The sequence below is a fragment of the Pongo pygmaeus genome, chromosome 17 (assembly GCF_028885625.2).
Source record: "Pongo pygmaeus isolate AG05252 chromosome 17, NHGRI_mPonPyg2-v2.0_pri, whole genome shotgun sequence".
Lineage (NCBI taxonomy): Eukaryota > Metazoa > Chordata > Mammalia > Primates > Hominidae > Pongo > Pongo pygmaeus.
In genome coordinates, this window is record NC_072390.2 from 28,143,440 (window position 1) to 28,163,363 (window position 19,924).

The 19,924-nt window shown below is 40.4% G+C and overlaps 1 protein-coding gene across 2 annotated transcripts in view; it reads left to right on the plus strand.

The window, feature by feature from the left end:
* The window catches only part of LAMA1 (laminin subunit alpha 1), a 180,859-nt gene that overhangs the window by 64,150 nt on the left and 96,785 nt on the right, over window positions 1-19,924 (plus strand). For both annotated transcript variants that reach the window (XM_054461177.2, XM_054461178.2), the window contains exons 4-13: window positions 4,098-4,340; window positions 5,810-5,989; window positions 8,704-8,793; window positions 10,242-10,359; window positions 11,676-11,854; window positions 12,827-12,932; window positions 14,877-15,037; window positions 16,163-16,303; window positions 17,364-17,537; window positions 19,033-19,134. In XM_054461177.2, coding sequence (XP_054317152.2) covers window positions 4,098-4,340; window positions 5,810-5,989; window positions 8,704-8,793; window positions 10,242-10,359; window positions 11,676-11,854; window positions 12,827-12,932; window positions 14,877-15,037; window positions 16,163-16,303; window positions 17,364-17,537; window positions 19,033-19,134 — 1,494 coding nt within the window. The remainder of the gene's footprint in view (window positions 1-4,097; window positions 4,341-5,809; window positions 5,990-8,703; window positions 8,794-10,241; window positions 10,360-11,675; window positions 11,855-12,826; window positions 12,933-14,876; window positions 15,038-16,162; window positions 16,304-17,363; window positions 17,538-19,032; window positions 19,135-19,924) is intronic.

Here is a 19,924-nt window from a genome sequence, read left to right on the forward strand (position 1 = left end):
AAATCCATGAATAACATTTGACTTCCCTAAAAGACTTAACTACTAATAGCCTACTATGACTTGAAGCCTTGCTGATGACATAAACAGTTACCACATATTTTTTGTATTGTACGTATTGTATTATGTATTATATATGTATTTATGTGTTGTATGTTTATGGTATATTCTTACAATAAAGTAAGCTAGAGAAAAGAAATTGTTATTAAAATTGTAAGGAAGAGACAATACTATATTTACTATTCATTAAGTGGACGTGGATCCATCGAGGTCCTCATCCTTGTCATCTTCACATTGAGTAGGCTGAGGAGGAGGAGGAAGAGGGGTTGGTTTTGCTGTCTCAGGGGTGGCAGAAGCACACAAAAAAATTAGTTTATAAGTGTACCTATGTAGTTTAAACCTGTGTTGTTCAAGGGTCAACTGTACACACACACAGATGTTTAGAGGTCCATTTACACACATGTATTGCATATCTATTTTACAAATTAAAAGTACTGGACTTTGGTTTTTAAAAAAATCACCCATATCCATCCAGGTTAGAGGAAGTCTGGAGTCAGTAGCAGTTCACATGGAGAAAGGCATTTGTTTTTTGTTGCTTGCTACCCCAACCTGAGTTAATAATCTAAGTTTACTCTCAGAAAAGTGAATGCTTGCTAAGGCTGAGTAACTAAAACAGGGGTGTGATATTTTCACTACGTTCTTTACAATTCAGAAAACATATAGAGTTCTCTATTCAATTCCTGGGAGCTGCATTTTAAAATAAGGTTGTGTCCAGAGCCTTATGACAAGGCAAGGATGTCTTGTTAAATGATGAATGTTTTCAGGAAACCAGAATATTGAGGATAAAAATGAGAGATTCTGGAGGTGGTATATGATAGTTATGTTCAGATACTTGAAGGACAGTTACATGAAAGTGGAATCCAGGATCTTTTCTGCAGCTGCAGCATGTAGAATATTATGGGGGAGCTTGAAGCAATGTAAAAAAAGATTCTCTGGCCAGGCACGGTGGCTCAAGGCTGTAATCCAAGCACTTTGGGAGGTCAAGGTGGGCAGACCACTTGAGCCCAGGAGTTTGAGACCAGCCTAGGCAACATAGCAAGACCCAGTCACACAAAAAAATACAAAAATTAGCCAGGTGTGGTGGTGCATGCCACTCTGGAGGCCGAGGTGGGAGGATCACTTGAGCCCAGGAGGTTGAGACTGCAGTGAGCTGATATCGTGCCACTGCACTCCAGCAGCCTGGGCAACAGAGTGAGACCTTGTCTGAAAAAAAAAAAAAAAAAATCCTCCAATGAGGGAGTTGTCATAAAACAAAAGGACTGTCTTAGGAGCTAATGAATTTCCTGTCACTGGAAGTACTTGGAGAAGGCCTGGGGTTTTTGGAGAGATAATTCCTTCTCAGTTTTAGATTTTGGGCTAGATATCTACCAGGGTCCCTTCCAAATCCAGGATTTGTCTGGCTAGTCTCCTCCTGCTAATAGTCACCTACATTCATTTTTTTTCCCCAGTTTGTTTCCTCATTACTCTGGCTTTTAATTTTTTTCAATTAATAGACATTTTTGGAACAGTTTTCAGTTTATAGAAAAATGAGCAGAAAGTACAAAGTTCCATACTCCTCACTCTCTCCCTTCCCTCCAGTTGCTCCCACTATTACCATCTTGCATTAGAATGGTACATTTGTTATCATTGATGAGACAATATTGATGCATTATTATTGTTGAGTCCATAGTTAACATGAGGGTTCCCTCTTGGTGTTGTACATTCTGTGTGTTTAGACAAATGTGTAATGACACGTTCCCACCATTAGAGTATCACACAGGGTGGTTTCACTGCCCTAAAAATCTCCTGTGCTCCACCTATTCATCCCTCCTTCCCTCACCCTGAGACGCTGGCAGCCACTGATCTTTTTGCTGTCTTCATAGTTTTGTCTTTGTCACAGTGTCATACTGTTGGAATCATACAGTATGTAGCCTTTTCAGATTGGCTTCTTTCACCTAGTAATATGCATTTATTTGTTTGTTTATTTATTTATTATTTTTGAGACAGAGTCTTGCTCTGTTACCCAGGCTGGAGTGCAGTGGCACGATCTCAGCTCACTGCAACCTCCGCCTCCTGGGTTCAAGCAATTCTCCTGCCTCAGCCTCCCAAGTAGTTGGATTACAGGCATGCACCACCATGCCTGGATAATTTTTTTGTATTTTTAGTAGAGATGGGGTTTCACCATGTTAGCCAGGATGGTCTCGATCTCCTGACCTCATGATCCACTCACCTCAGCCTCCCGAAGTATTGGGATTATAGGCATGAGCCACCACACCCAGCCTATTTATTTATTTTTTGAGACGGAGTTTATCTCTTGTTGCCCAGGCTGGAGTGCAGTGGTTCAATCTCAGCTCTCCGCAACCTCTGCCTCCCAGGTTCAAGCGATTCTCCTGCCGCAGCCTCAAAAGTAGCTGGGATTACATGCATGCGTCTCCACTGCTGGCTAATTTTTTTGTATTTAGTAGAGAGGTAGTTTCACCATGTTGATCAGGCTGGTCTTGAACTCCTGACCTCAGCTGATTTGCCTGCCTCAGCCTCCCAAAGTGCTGGGGTTACAGGCTTGAGCCATGGTGCCCAGCCATTTTTTTTGAGACAGGGTCTCACTCTGTAGCCCAAGCTGGAGTGCAGTGGCGCAATCTCAGCTCCCTGTAACCTCTGCCTCTGGGGCTCAAGTGATTCTCATGACTCAGCCTCCTGAGTAGCGGGGACTACAGGCACGTGCCACCACACCCAGCTAATTTTTTTGTGTTTTAGTAGAGACGAGGTTTTACCATGTTGCCCTGGGTGGTCTCAAACTCCTGAGCTCAGGCGATCCACCAGCCTCGGCCTCCCAAAGTGCTGGGATTACAGGCATGAGCCACTGCGCCCGGCCAGTAATATGCATTCGAGCTTTCTTCATGTCTTTTTGTGGCTTGAGAATTCATTTCTTTTTATCATAATATTCCATGGTCTGGATGCACCATAGCATGTGTTTCTTTTTACCTATTAAAGGACATCTTGGTTGCTTCCAAGTTTTGGCAATGGTGGTGCAGGTTTTTGTGTGGACCTAAGTTTTCAGTTCATTTGGGTAAATACCCAGGAGCATGATTGCTGAGTATGGTGAGCATTTTTATTACTGAGTATGGCGAGCATGTTTAATTTTGTAAGAAACTGCCAAACTATCGTCCAAAGAGGCTGTACCATTTTGCATTCCCACCAGAAATGAATGAGAGTTCCTGTTGCTCCACATCCTCACCAGCGTTTGGTGTTGTCAGTGTTTTGGATTTTAGCCATTCTGTAGATGTGTAGTGGGCTGACTTTTTTCTCATATTTAGATGTGTTATCTCCAAATCACTGTGAAAAACACTTTTAACACTACTATTAATGTAACATAATACTAGTATCTTTCGGAATCCAAATAAAGACATTGGAAACAAGAACAAGCTGTTATGTTCATACCAATATTGTTAATAATAATAGTACTACAAATTTGTTTGTGAGTACTTTTTGAGTTTATTCTGAAAACAAATGCTACTAGGAGATTATTCACAAGACACATTTCTGATTAACATGTATGAGCAGTTATACTCCAAAGTGTCGATTTTGGCAACCAATGTATACCAGTTCTCTCAAGATACACTTTTATTTTTGAACAGCTGCTACTGATTCTGTTTTTTTTAAAATATTGTGTATATTTAAGGTGTACAATTTGATTTGATATACGTATACACTGAAAGAATAATCACAATCCAGATAATTAATGTATTTATCACTTCACAGTTACCCTTTTGTGTATATGATGAGCATACTTAAGATCTACCCTTTTAATAAATAAATTTCTAGTATACAGTACAGTATTGTTACCGTCCATTGTATCTCCAGAAACTTATTCATCTTGCATAACTGAAACATTGTATGTATTGACCACCATCTCCCTATTCCCCTCTCCCCACAGCCCCCATTCTACTGTCTAAGTTCAACTATCTTAGATTCTACCTTTAAGTGAGATCATGCAGTAGCTCTTATTCTGTACCTGGCTTATATCGATTCTGGATTGAGACTTTTCAGTGTCTTTGTTTTAGGTCTTTCAAGTTGCATATGTCATCATTAAAGCTGCCAATGCCCCTCGACCTGGAAACTGGATTTTGGAGCGTTCTCTGGATGGCACCACATTCAGCCCTTGGCAGTATTATGCAGTCAGCGACTCAGAGTGTTTGTCTCGTTACAATATAACTCCAAGACGAGGGCCACCCACCTACAGGGCTGATGATGAAGTGATCTGCACCTCCTATTATTCCAGATTGGTGCCACTTGAGCATGGAGAGGTAGGTGTGGTGCCCGCTGCAGCAAGATCTGTTTCCTCATCAGAGTCTCCCTGTCTCAGATATTAAGACAGCCATTGTCATAGCCAACATTAAACACTCAAAATTGGTCTCTCAATACAAAGATCTTTAATATAACTATCTAGCTCTATTTAAAATGGCCTTGAGTCGTGTCTATTATGAGTAATTTCACAAACAATATAGTTTACCTTGTTGACTTCCTCTCTTCAAGGAGGCTCTCAGTCTTCACTCTGCTGTGATTTAATAACGCCCTCGGATCCTCCTTCAGAGCATCTTCCCCACAGCACCAGGGCAAGAATGTTGAAATATTAGCTAAAATGTCCCCCAAAGTTGTAGTTCCCAGTTTTCTCAGTGTTCTCCTCAGTAGGTGGTGAGCACTGGAGACTCTTGAAGTCTTGCAGCTTAGTGCCCAACATGCCCAGATTGTATACACTTCCTTAAAGTCAGAGTATAATGAGAAACAGCCTATTCTTTAGTAGCACCTGGCTGGATGAGATGAAACTACAAAAACTCTCCAGTGCTCTTCACAGCGGGAACTCTTCAGCAAGCTCTGCGTTGTTTCAAGGGCAGAGATTAATTAAGACAGCCTGTATCATTCAGGCTTTGTGGACTTTTTCTTTGTTCTTCTCGAAGCCTATTAATAACATTTTAAATTTGCTTCAGAGAAGTTGTAGCCCAAGGACAGATGCTGAAATATTCGAACCACTCGGAGAGAAACGGTTCTCTTAAAAGATTTTCAGCAATAATGCCATAATGTGATGAATGCCGTAGTCCTTGTTCTTCACATTGTGGTCTGGTTCCACATCTGATCTTTGGCAAGTGAGGGTTTTCTTTTATATCAAATTTTAAAGTTTGAGACATAATTTACATTCAGGAAAGCATACAGATTTTAAGTATATAGTATATCGGAGACAGTGAAATAGATAACTTCAATAAACTGAAGACATTGAGATCATGGTAATTCACAAGTAATTAACAAATGTTAGACATATTTTTACAAGAAGCTAGTTGTTTTGTTTTGATTTTAGATGGTATCTCTTAAAGATTCTGTCCTGACATTAGACAATCAGGGCTATATTTTTGCGTGCTTAAAATTGACATTTGTGGCCAGGTATGGTGGCTCATGCCTCTAATCCCAGCATTTTGGGAGGCCAAGGCAGGCGGATCACTTGAGGTCAGGAGTTCAAGACCAACCTGGTGAACATTGTGAAACCCTGTCTCTACTAAAAATACAAAAATTAGCTGGGCGTGGTGGTGCACACCTATAGTCCCAGCTACTCGGGAGGCTGAGGCAGGAGAATTGCTTGAACCTGGGAGGTGGAGGTTACAGTGAGCCAAGTTCGTGCCTCTGCACTCCAGCCTGGACCACAGAGTGAGATGCCGTCTCAAAAAATAAATAAATAAATAAATAAATAATTGACATTCGTCTATTTTGATGCCTTCATCTTCAGATTCATACATCACTCATCAATGGCAGACCAAGCGCTGATGATCTTTCACCCAAGTTGTTGGAATTCACTTCTGCACGATATATTCGCCTTCGCTTACAACGCATTAGAACGCTGAATGCAGATCTTATGACCCTTAGCCACCGGGAACCTAAAGAACTGGATCCTATTGTTACCAGACGCGTGAGTATGGGATGGCAGTCCTGCCAAATAAAATAAAAATATTCATTTTATTTAAAGGAATTATTATTTTTCTTCTTTCTTTTTTGGTTGTTCTTTCCCCCACATGTTGGCCTTTTTTCTTGCCAGCAGCTGTATCCTTATTTCATGTAAGATTGCTATGTTGTTACAGTTGCTGCCTTTAAGTGATGAGCCAAAATCATATCCTCAGGTCCCTCACCCACCCTGTCCCCATAGTGCCATAATGTGGTGAATGTCATGGTCTTTGTTCTTCACATCGTAGTCTGGTTCCACATCTGATCTTTGGCAACTGAGGATTTTCTTTCATATCAAATTTTAAAGTTTGAGACATAATTTACATTCAGGAAAGCATACAGATTTTAAGTATGTAGTTAAGTGTATAAGACTGATATCGCAAAAATTTTCATATCCCTTCGATAACCCAGGAGTGGGATTACTAAATTATAGGGTAGCTGGATGTTTACCTTTTTAAGAAAGTGCTAAACTTATATAAAAAGTAGTTGTATCCAGCTGGGTGTTGTGGCTCACGTGTGTAATCCCAACACTTTGGGAGGCTGAAATGGGAGGGTCACTGAAGCCTGGGAGTTTGGGACCAGCCTGGGCAATAGAGTGAGACCTCAACTCTATTTAAAAAATAAAAATAAAAGTAGTTTTATCCGTTTTTGTAGTCTGACCAGCAATGTGTGAGAGTTCTGGCTGCACTACACACTGTTAGATATTTAGTGCTATCAGTCATTTTTATGCCGGCTGTTCCTGTGTGCGTGTATTGGCATTTTGTGATGTTAATTTGTGTTTCTCCGATGACTAATGTTGACAATGTGCTTACTAGTATACGATGAGATTTTTTTGTCCATTTTTAAATTGGACAAAAAATAAGCCTCCTTGTTACTGACTTATAGAAGAATTTTATATATTTTGTATAAGAATCCTTCATCAGATATGTATATATTGCAAACATATCTCTTCTACTTGGTGTTTGCTTATTCACTTTCCTATGACTTTTGATGAGCAGAGGTTTTGTGATGAATCCCAATTTACCATTTTTTCTTTTATGGTTAATGCTTTCTATGACCTCAAAAAATATTAGCTTATCCCAAATTTACCAAGATATCATGGTAGGCTTTCTTTTAGTAGCTGTATAGTTTTAGCTTTTACATCTATAATTCATTTCATATTAATTTTTGTGTTTGGTGTGAGGGAGGAGTCAGAGTTTTTTTGTTTTTTGTTTTTTTTTTCCTATATGTATATGCAATTGTTCTAGCACCATTTGTTGAGAATACTTTACTTGTTTTGGGGCCGTTGTTGAAAACTATTCAACCTTATTATTGTGGGTTTATTTCTGGACTCTCTACTGTTCTATAGATCTATTTGTCTGTTCTTGTGCCAATAACAAGCTTTCTTGGTTACTGTAGCTTTACAGTAGGTCTTGAGAGGTCAGGTTTCTTGTATTTCTTTATGAATTTTAGAATCAGTTTGTTAATTTCTGCAAAAAAAAAAAGCCTGCTAAGATTTTCATTGGGATTCTATTGATTCTTTAGACCAATTTGGGAAGAATTTTAGAAGACATTTTAATGTTGAGTCATCCAATCTGTGCACCTGATACATAACTTTTCACTTATCTAAATCTTCTTTAATTCTCTTTGGCAGAGTTTTATTGTTTATTTGAAAAGATCTTGTTCAATAATGCTCAATAATGTTCAATAATGAAAAAAGAAGGCCGGGCGCGGTGGCTCATGCCTGTAATCCCAGCATTTTGGGAGGCCGAGGCGGGTGGATCACCAGGTCAGGAGATCAAGACCATCCTGGCTAACACGGTGAAACCCCGTCTCTACTAAAAATACAAAAATTAGCCAGGCGTGGTGGCACATGCCTGTAATCCCAGCTACTCAGGAGGCTGAGGCAGGAGAATACCTTGAACCCGGGAGGTAGAGGTTGCAGAGAGCCGGAGGTAGAGGTTGCAGAGATCGTGCCACTGCACTCCAGCCTGGGTGATAGACCGAGACTCTGTCTCAAAAAAAAAAGAAATCAAAGGAACACGTAGTAAGACTGAACTGTTATTATTTGTAGACGACATGATTACATATGTAGAAAAGCTACAAAGCAACTACCAGAAATAACAAGTGAATTTAGCAGTGTTGCCATATACAAAATCAATAAACAAAAATGAATCACATTTTTAGTCACTAGCAATGAACAATGGAAAATGAAATCTAAAAAGAAGTCTATTAACACTAACATGTAAAAAGAGAACTGGTGAGTGCATTTCTTCAGAGGAAAGCACTTTGTTCCGTTAATGTGATTTACATTTCTTGATTTTTGTGTGGTAGACTAACTTTGCATTCTAGGGTAACTCTTACTTGTTCATGATCTTTTCTATAGAGTGCTGTATTCAATTTGCCAATTATTTTAGGGTTTTCAATAATGAGTTTTGAAACATTACTGACTTGGTTTAAGATGCAGTTGGGGAATTCTTTTAGACTTCTTTGGGTTCTGATGAGCTAATTTGAGCCTAATTTATTTTAATTGAGCACAGGATTCTTTGGGCATGAAATATAATTTTTAAATGTACATGTAATTATATTTTAGATTACCAATAAAAACTCTTAAACTACATGAGGTATTTGTTGGTGTGCCAACATTTTCATTTCACTGAAATCTAGGTTTTAATTTTTGTTCATAACTTTCTTTTTCCTTAGTATTATTATTCAATAAAGGACATTTCTGTTGGAGGCATGTGTATCTGCTATGGCCATGCTAGTAGCTGCCCGTGGGATGAAACTACAAAGGTGAGTTCTAGTACTTTACATTTTACTAAAGCTTCAAAACAGAAATTGTAGCTATAATATTTGCGTTACTCTTTTTTATTCCAAACAAACATGAAAGGTATAAAATTATGCTGCAAAAAAAACAGATTTTCAGAAATTTAACTTGTGTCATTTTTAAACAATTTCATTTTGCTTTGGAGGATATGTTTCTAATTAAGTTCTTACAATGATTTTTTTATGTAATAAAATATCCCCAACATAAAATTTACCATTTGAAAATGTACAGTTCAGTGGCCTTATTAATTTTGAAGCCCTTCTGTCTGTAAGAAAGTAAAAAAAAGAAACAGTGCAATTATAAATTATGTTTACACTCTTTAAAAGAAGGGTTTTCTCTTCCTATTTTCTCCCCTTCCATTTTCTTGGTACTAAATCAAGATTTAAAAGGGGCATGGTGGCTCACACCTGTAATTCCAACACTTTGGGAGGCAGAGGTGGGTGGATCACTTGAGGCTAGGAATTTGAGACCAGTCTGGCCAACATGGCAAAACCCCATCTTTACTGAAAATACAAAAATTAGTGGGGCGTGGTGGTGTGCACCTGTAGTCCCAGCTACTCGAGAGGTTGAGGCAGGAGAATCGCTTGAACTCGGGAGATGGAGGTTGCAGTGAGCTTAGATCATGCCGCTGTACTCCAGCCTAGGTGACAGAGCAAGACTCTGTCTCAATAAAAAAATTTAAAAGAAAGATTTAACAGTTTATCTCTTTTAGCATTACATTAAATGAGTAATATGACATCTTCTCCTTTTATTTTTTAAAAATTTTATTTATTTATTTATTTAGAGACAGAGTTTTGCTCTTGTTGTCCACGCTGGAGTGCAGTGGTGCAATCTCGGCTCACTGCAACCTCCACCTCCCACGTTCAAGGGATTCTCTTGCTTCAGCCTCCCGAGTAGCTGGGATTACAGGCACATGCCACCACGCCCAGCTAATGTTTTGTATTTTTAGTAGAGACCGAGTTTCACGATGTTGGCCAAGCTGGTCCTGACATCTTCCCTTTTAAAACACTTATATGAAGTTACTTCTTATTTTCTTCTAATCTTTGTAATTCTTTACCTCTTGAGTAGGACTATTCTATTATCAATGCTGAAAAATATATAGATGAACACTAAGAAAATTGTTAATAGGAGCTTCCAAACCCTTAATAAGTTCCATGTATCTTTTTAAAAAAAGTTTTTATTAGCTAAGTCGTATTCTGATTTTGCTTTATTCCTCTTCACTTCTGTTTGTAACCAGGTTATTTGTATATATTGGCATCTAAGAATTAAATGCCAGTTTGCTTTGATGATAATCATATATCCTCTGTTGTGAGGTTCTTGCCACATATTTGACAGATAGGTTCTTTTTGTCATGAAATTAAGACAAATAAGCAGATACATTTTCTGATCCAGTTTTGGCTTCCTTATCGTGTAGAAACTGCAGTGTCTATGTGAGCATAATACTTGCGGGGAGAGCTGTAACAGGTGCTGTCCTGGGTACCGTCAGCAGCCCTGGAGGCCGGGAACCGTGTCCTCCGGCAATACCTGTGAAGGTCAGTATACTTAGAATCTGAAGGTCAGTACAGTTTTCCTCTTAATACATCCAAGTTTATGGTGTCTTAACAACTTTTACAGTTAGCAAGTAACTTGTTTTCTTAGAAATTTAAGTAGTTTCCAAAGCTGCAGATTATCTTAAAATTTTAACTATTGTGGCCTAAATGTATCTTTATGGGTTTGCTGTTTTACCTACAAGTCCCCCTTCCCATATAGTCTATTATTCTGTATTAATTTTACTTTTGTTTTTGTTTTTTTACCATGGGATATGCCAGGTTGTATATTCTGTATTGATTTGGATTTAAGTTTTAAATAAGCAATATATTCACAAGATTCCTATATCTAACAATATGTAAAAGTATGTAGTTAAAAGCATGACTTCCGCTTCATCTCCCTCCTTCGCACTTTTTATTGTTTTCTAGTATGTCCTTCCTAAAATTGTTATGCATATAAAGCATACGTTAACATACCCCTCCAGCCAATACAGTTCTTACTGTATTGTAAGAAGACAATGTACTATGCATGCCATTGTACACGTCGCTTTTTTTCTTTTTTTCTGAGACGGAGTCTCACTCTGTCACCTAGGCTGGAGTGCAGTAGCACGATCTCAGCTCACTGCAACTTCTGCCTCTCAGGTTCATGCTTCATGCCATTCTCCTGCCTCAGCCTCCTGAGTAGCTGGGACTACAGGTGCCCACCACCACACCCGGCTAATTTTTTTGTATTTTTGGTAGAGATGGGGTTTCGCCGTGTTAGCCAGGATGGTCTCCATCTCCTGACCTTGTGATCCTCCCGCCTCGGCCTCCCAAAGTGCTGGGATTACAGGCGTGTGCCATGGCGCCCGGCCCACATCGCTTTTTATATTTAACAATGTATTGTGAAATTCTTTCCATATTAGCAATTAGAAATGCTGTTTTTAAAAACAGTTGCACAGAATTTCGTTATACAAATGTAGTATAATTTATTAAACAACCACCTATTGATGGTTATTTTGATGGTTGTTAGTCTGTTGTCCACACAAACAATGGTGCAGTGATTAACCCTGTATGTGTCCTTCTCAAGTGGGCAAGTACTTCTGCAAAATACAATCCCAGGAGATGGTTTGCTGGGTCAAATGGGTATGCGCATTTATTATTTTGATATTAATAGCTCTTCCCAATTGTCCTCGATAATATTGCCCATATCTTATTAAAATTACTTATTCTAGGATTTTAATTTAATCTAAAATCATAGAACTTACTTAGGGGGGTTAAGAGTTTTCTTTGTATAAGGCATGCTATGTAAATTAACTGAGATGTTAAAAATATTCTCCTAGCATGTAATTGTCACAATAAAGCCAAAGACTGTTACTATGATGAAAGTGTTGCAAAGCAGAAGAAAAGTTTGAATACTGCTGGACAGTTCAGAGGAGGAGGGGTTTGCATAAATTGCTTGCAGAACACCATGGGAATCAACTGTGAAACCTGTATTGATGGATATTATAGACCACACAAAGTAAGAGTATTTCTTTGCCATTGCTGATCTTCATCATCTTCCCCAGGTGGAAAAGAGACTTTGTCAAGTCTTAACCTCTGTATTGGAGACTTTTGTAATATTTCATTTATATCCTTGTTATGCCAGTAGTGTTTTTATATATATATTTCCTACTCTATCCTGCTTTCTTGCTCAAAATAAGATGTCAGTCATTGTTATTTAACTTGAATTCAGGGGTCCATTCGCTATGTAATCCTGGGTCATAATACTAACTACAGATGTGAAAATTCAGCTATAACTAAAGCAGCTGTCTCTTGCCTGTAGGAGATGTTCAGCCAATCTTTTTTTTAATTTTTATTTTTTGAGACGGAGTCTCGCTCTGTCGCCAGGCTGGAGTGCAGTGGCGCAATCTCAGCTCACTGCAACCTCTGCCTCCCGGGTTCAAGCGATTCTCCTGCCTCAGCCTCCCGAGTAGCTGGGATTACAGGCACGTGCCACCACACCCAGCTAATTTTTGTATTTTTAGTAGAGACAGGGTTTCAGCATGTCGGCCAGGATGGTCTCAATCTCTTGACCTTGTGATCCGCCTGCCTTGGCCTCCCAAAGTGCTGGGATTACAAATGTGAGCCACCGCGCCCGGCCGTGTTCAGCCAATTTTTAATTGACTTGATAAGTAGTTCTTACATGGGTCCTTGTGGTGGCCTGGTTATACGTGGCTCTGAGAGACAGCAGAGCGAGGAGGGCTGGATAGCAGGGATAATAGAAAAAGATGGCACTTCGCTAATGGTACTAACTACTGCCACCATCAAAAAGATGTTTGGGCTTCCTGGCTTGAGATCACCTTATCTTCCTCAAACCTAACCCCCACCCCCATGCACAAAATCATCGTAATAGTCCCATCTTGAGTAAAAAGCCAATACCTTCTTATTTATACTATTGCCAACATTGCTGTTATTTCTAGTAAGAGAATCCAGAGCAACCTCTGCCTTTCAGGTGTCTCCTTATGAGGATGAGCCTTGCCGCCCCTGTAACTGTGACCCCGTGGGGTCCCTCAGTTCTGTCTGTATTAAGGATGACCTCCATTCTGACTTACACAATGGTAAGTACTTGATTCACTTTTGTGCTTGTAGTTGATTTTGTGTGTGTGTGGAAGATTTGCACATACTGGACCTATTACCATTATATAGCCAGTTGGTAACATGATTATTGATTCTTTCGTTCACCAAGTAGGTATCAAGCACCTACTATGTGTCAGGCAGTTTTTGAGGACCTGGGAATGTGTACTTAACAAGGTAGTCAAATCCTTGCTCACAAAAACACTGAACAAACAAGTACATGGGTAATATAATGCCAGGTCGAGAGGTAGTGTCATGGACATAAAGCAAAATTAGGACTCATGAATGGAAGGAGATGGGGTAATGAGGTGACAATGTTGGGGTGATGAAATGACATTTGAGCAGATAATTGAGCATTTGATGAAGAAGAAATAAGGCTCATTTTAAAGCCATGTGTGGAACACAGTAAATAGCCATTGCTCTGCTTAGCTTTTAGAAGACATTCGGAGGGCTTTTGCATACATCATCTCACAGAGCAAGCAAGTCCTCCCGTTAACTTGGTAAATGTCAGAGTTCTTTCTTTCCGTTTCAAAAACTGGCAAATTGACTTGCAAATACCAGAGTCTCCTGAATAGGTTGCGTCTGCTCAAAGACTCTTGTGACCCCATCAAGTTCTCAGCCACTGGCAGTTAAAATGGATATCAACCAGTAGGGATGGATAGGCCCCCCAGCAATGGGGAGGGTAAATTACCCAACTGAATTGATTCTTACGTGCAACTGGTGAGGGGATGATGATGATGATGATAATAATGAAGATGACGATGGTGATAGTGGTGGTGACATTTACCCTCAATTGAGTTCATTTAAAAAAATATCATTTAACCTTTTCAACCATAGCAGATAGAAATTACTTAACCCACTTTACAAGCAAGGAAACTGTAGCTCAGAGCAGTTAAGAAACGTGGCCGAGATGACACAGCCCGAAGGTTTCAAAGCTGACATTAAAAGCAAAGATAGTGCTTGCTGCTCTCTGCCACTTGCCTCTGTGCTTTTTTTTTTTTACAAAACAGTTTTATAATTTACAACGATACAGTTTTCCCGTTTGAAGTCTATAATTCATTGTTTTGGTGTATTGGTGCAACCATCACTACAATCTGAGTGCCGAACATTTTCATCATCCCATAAAGAAGCCCCTTACAAACTAGCTGTCACTTCTTACTTTCCTCCAGCCCCTTCTCCCGGCCCCTGGCAATCATTAATTAGCTGCTTCTTTGCAGATTTACCTATTCTGAACATTATATAGAAATGGAACCATATATGTTGGTTTTTTGGTGACTGGCTTCTTTCATTTAGTATAATGTTTTCAAGGTCATCCGTGCTGTAGCATGTATCAGTATTTCATCCCTTTTTATTACCAAATAATATTTCATGGTATGGACATACCATGTTTTATATGTCCATTCATCAGTTGATGAACATTTGAATTGTTTCTACTTTGGGGCTATTACAAATAATGCTACTAGGGACTTTTGTGGGTGTATGTTTTCATTTTATTGGGTGTTTACTTAGGAGTGCAATTGCTGGATCTTATGGTAACTCTATGTTTAACATTTTGAAGAAGTGTCAAAGGGTTTTCCAAAGTCACTCTACCATTTTATATTCCCAGCTCCCTCCACGGGTTTCATCTCTGTTTTCTTTCTTTAAACAAGGAATTGGCAAACTATGGCCCATGGGCCAAATCCAGCACACTGTCTGTTCTTATGAATAAAGTTTTATTGGAACGGAGATATAGCCATTTGCCTGTGTATTCTCTATGGCTGTGTTCGAACAATAATGGCTGAGCTGAGCAGCTGCAAATGAGACTCTGAGGCCAAAAAGCCTAAAATAGACACCCTCTGACCCTTTACAGAAAACGTTTGCCAACTCCTGCTTTAAACCTCTTTTGCCTTCATGTTGGGTCATTGCCATTGCCATTGTTGTCTTTCTAGGGAAGTGGCCGGGTCAGTGCCCATGTAAGGAAGGCTATGCAGGAGAAAAATGTGATCGCTGCCAACTTGGCTATAAGGATTACCCGACCTGTGTCTCCTGTGGGTGCAACCCAGCGGGTAGTGCCAGTGATGAGCCCTGCACAGGGCCCTGTGTTTGTAAGGTAAGTGGGGAGGTCAGAGACATCCCTGAGCTTCCTTTGAGCTTCTCTGGAAAAGGAGTGTTTTCCATTGGCTCCAATGATCAGTTCTTGAGCAAAGTGGTAAGGTTTTAGCAGAACTCCCCTTGCCCCTTCTCTCCGAACCACACCGAGTTGGCTGTATTATATATGCTTGGACTTACATGGGCATCTGGCTTGCTTTTTTTTTACCTCTGGTAATGGTCATGTATTCCAGAGGCATTTCTGTGACTTCTTAGAGGACACCAAACACTGCATACCTTTATATTCCCACCTCCCTCTGTGGGCCTTATCTCTGTTTTCTTTCTTTAAACCAGGACTTGGTAAACTATGGCTCGTGGGCCAAATCTGACACACTGCTTGTTTTGTGAATAAAGTTTTATTGGAACAGAGCTGTATCCATTTGCTTATGTATTTTCTATGATTATGTTCAACCAATAAAGGCTGAGTTGAGTAGTTGCAAAAGAGATGCTATTGACCCCTAGCTTAATTCTATGGTATTCTTTTCCAGCTTTGTATTCGGAAGAGAACCAGATTAACATTAAATTTCTGAGAACACCAGTTAAATGCAGATATGCTACTTTGAGTTTCTCTTAAAAAGGAGTTGAATAGTCATAAGAAATGCATTAATGTGGTGAAGGGTTTTATTTGGCCTTACAATATTAATAACAATTTCTTCATAATTCATAGGACATTCCATTGTACCTATGTGCTTATTCCCACCTGTGCAGTCTTAGGCACATGTTATATACTACTGGAAATAATCTTGAGCATTTATGAATAAGAGAAAATTCTATAGCTCTCTTCAGATTTTGAAATGCTGGAAAGATCAGTAAAAAATGAAAGATTTAAAACAAAACAAAACAAAACAATTTAAATGGAATGACCAAGTTCTGAGATCTCCAGCCTTGTTCTTGAGTACAAAATCAAATTATATATAATTCAAAATCTCTATTCTGGAAATATTGACTTTATGAGGCCTCACCTTTACTTTGGACATTTATTCACCTGTCTCTGTGGGTCACCGAACACCTATCTTGTTAATGTCATTTTATTCTCTCTGGACAGACACATTGTTTTCAAAAGCTAATCTTTTACCCTAACTTACAGGAAAACGTTGAGGGGAAGGCCTGTGATCGCTGCAAGCCAGGATTCTATAACTTGAAGGAAAAAAACCCCCGGGGCTGCTCCGAGTGCTTCTGCTTTGGCGTTTCTGATGTCTGCAGCAGCCTCTCTTGGCCTGTTGGTCAGGTGGGAGGCGCCATCTGCGAGGCGGGATTTAACGAGCAGGTCGTATTGCACAAGCTTGGCACGAGCTGTGTGAGGAGGAAATGAGGATGACTTCCCCTGTGACACCACCCTCATCCCTATGCAATGATACTGACGTGGGTCAAAGGCAGCCGTCTGCCTCTCAAGTTTCTTTGTAGGTCATTTGCTTACTCCCACACACATTTCTCTATAGAAAAAACAGGATGATGTGGCACTAGAGAACACGTCTTGTTTCAATTTCTTCTGTGGGGAAATGGATTGGGTGGGGAGGTCGGCTCTCCCTCCGCCCGCCCCTGCTGCTCTCAGGCCTGGGAGCCCAGCGGGCCTTGGGGCCTTGGGGATTTTCCAGCTCAAAGAGGCTAAGGAGTAGGAGGCCCTCCAGTGGCAAGGGTGGGAACAGCGGCACATGGTGCAGGGTTTATGAATGCAGGCCAAGTTGTTTCTGGAACGGGGAGTTCTGGGGTGATGGGTTCAACAGGGGTGTCCAGTGGTGGCTAGGAGAGGTGGAGATGGTGTGATGGCTGCAGGCAAGGGAGGAGCTGCTCGGTAGGGACTTACCCAGCAGTGACTGCTGTGGCCATCACGCTGGGGGGGGTACCATCACCTCTATGTCGGTGACACGTTGGGAGTATAAGATCTAGAGGTTATCTTTGTACATTTTTCAGCATTTGGGTAAAAAGCAGGGGGCAACGAAGAAGAGGGAGTCAGAGTTAGCAAGAGACATTTTACTGAATGCATTTATGATGTTCTTTGTTGTTTTAAATCTAAAATCTATACCCATAGCCTTTATGGTTTTGCTCATTTATTTGCTTATACTGGATCTGGATTTGGGGTAGTGAGACTTGTTCTCAGGTCCTCCTGGTCCTTTACAAGTGGAAGGGTCAAGGGTCACGAGGTTCAGCAGCCACAGGTGTTATGTTAATGCCGTCCCTAGAGAAGCTTTCTGGCCCATTTCTTCATTGTGAAAATATTACTGCTGCAGTGGGTGAAATCTAAGGTAAGTTCTATTTCATACTTCAAAATTCTTGAATTTGTTTTTAAGGTAAACGATATGTCCGGGTGGCTGGTCACCGACTTGATCAGTCCCAGGAAGATCCTGTCTCAGCAAGATGCACTAGGCAGGCGCCATCAGGTCAGCATCAACAACACCGCGGTCATGCAGAGGCTGGCTCTCAAGTACTACTGGGCGGCCCCCAAGGCCTACCTTGGAAATAAGGTGCGTGTGACCCTGCAGGTAGCGATGTCTCAGATGAAGATCTCAGGGAACACTGAGAAAGAACTTGCGCTGCCTGCATTTTAGGTGGTCTCATAGGGCATCTGAGTGTCAGACAGCATTTCATAGCCTGTACTTGCATCTGATGATACAAAGAAGGTTTTCTAGCCTTGTTAGACTTTATGTTGTATTATTCAAATAAGAACTTCTGCTCTTCTGGTCTGGTTCCTGAGAAGTGTGTTTGGTAAAGTCTCATCCCCTTCTCTGAGATAAACTTTCTGGGTCCCTGGATCACTTGTTTATGAAGTGTTCATCACATTCCCGCTTTGTTTAGTTTGCCATAGGCTCAGCTTAGAGCCTCCATGGCTTAGTGGAGGGCCTGGCATACAAAAAACAACCCAGGGAAGGTTCCGGCAATGGGACTGCTGTGCTGCTCCCTCACTTTGAGTACCATGGCAGGCTGTGCTCATCTGAAGCTCACATTCAGGAACAGATGGAATACTTTCTGCTTTTGTTATATTTCAAGAAAATGCAAACTGGTGATTCTGCAATGTGGAGGTTGGTTTGTAGGCTTGGGCCTTCCTTGCAGTGATGTGTTCCCATTCCCCCTCCCCAGTTATGCCGCATCTCTCCAGATTCTTATTGATATGAAAATTTATTCCCAAGAATGCATCTCAATTATTATAGCTCCCTGCTTACCTTCCCGGGTTTTTTTGTTTTGTTTTGTTTTAAAGTAATGGCATACAGGCATGCTAGTGTAGTCTTGTAGCTTGGTATGCTTCTATTTAATCTGATGATTATATTTTCATTTTAAAGCTTCTTTTGTATATTTTTAAGGAGTATTTATTTTTGAAAATTATTGTTTTTTTCATCAAATTATAATCCTAGAACATATGCTCTATTTATATGATTTTATCAACAGAGTTCAATGATTTTTTTTCTCTTGATATCACTTCTCCAATTTTATGGTGCAAAGTTGGGTTCTGAACAATATATTGCTGTCATACACCCATCAGAAAGAAAATCTTTATTTTATATTGAAGGACATCTCATCAGAAGAAACACCTTTAGTCCTTTCTCTAACTAGCAAATCAGACATGTTCTTTGGTGTCCTACGAGGAGGATGCTGAAATGAAAATGTGGAGATTGTAGACATGGGTCAAACTCTTCATCCCCTAAATTACTTAAGCGAAGTAAATATCTATTGTGTGATTAATAAAAGTTTGTAGTAATTTGCCTTGTGGTCTCTAACAAAGAGTACATTTTTCTTCTGTGCTTTCAAACAATGTCCTGCATGTTAGTGATATTGATTAACCAAAATGTTTATAAATATACTCCCCTTTCACTGCCTTTAATGTCAATTTCCTTGTCTGTCATGGTCAAGGGGATAGTTGTAGCCTAGTTGTTTGCAGATGGATCCCAGTGACCACTTCCTCTTACTTGATTGTTGCTGTGATTGTCTTCCCCTTTCGTGTTCATTCTCGCTTAAACATTTCAGCTGACTGCGTTTGGTGGATTCCTGAAATACACGGTGTCTTACGATATTCCAGTAGAGACGGTAGACAGTAACCTCATGTCGCATGCTGACGTCATCATTAAGGTGATTGTTTTTGCTTTGATTCTGCTATAGAGCTTAGGGGTTAGTGGGCTGCTGGTTTATGACCGAAAGTGACTAGGTGAGGACATCCCAGCAAGGAGCTGGTGGCCAGGTGGCCATTCAGCAGACCCTGGACTTGTGTGGGGACTACTGAGACGGTGAGTGTGAGAATCTGTCTTTGAGCCCATTTCTGGGGTTGCCTCAGGACAGCAACCACCACTCTTCTCTTCATCCCCAGGGTGTACCCATCTTTTCACATTTAAAAAGAAAGGGAGCTGGGCTTGGTGGCTCATGCTTATAATGTAAGTGCTTTGGGAGGCTGAGACAGGAGGATTGTTTGAGGCCAGGAGTTTGAGACCAGTCTGGGCAACAAAGTGAGACTCCGTCTCTCAAAAAATATTAGCCAGGCACCATGGCACATGCCTGTAATCCCAGATACTCAGGAGGCTGAGGCAGGAGGATCGCTTGAGCCCAGGAGTTCAAAGTTATAGTGAGCTGTGATTGCACCACTGCGCTCCAACCTGGGTGACAGAGAGAGAGCCTATCTCTAAAAAAAAAAAAAAAAAAAAAAATTAAGTAAAAAGAAGACAAATTTTTGCTCTGACCTTGAATCTTCTCTTTTAAGTCTCTTCTTCCCTGTGCCACTTTGCCTCTCAGATGAATGGATTAGGCAGTCCTTGGCAGTCTGAGGACAGTAGACGTGTTGCCATTCTTGTCCTCAGCCTCTGTCCCTATCCCCACATCCTCAGTCTCCATAAAAAGATCCAGCTCAGTCAGGAGGACTCCCCAAGTG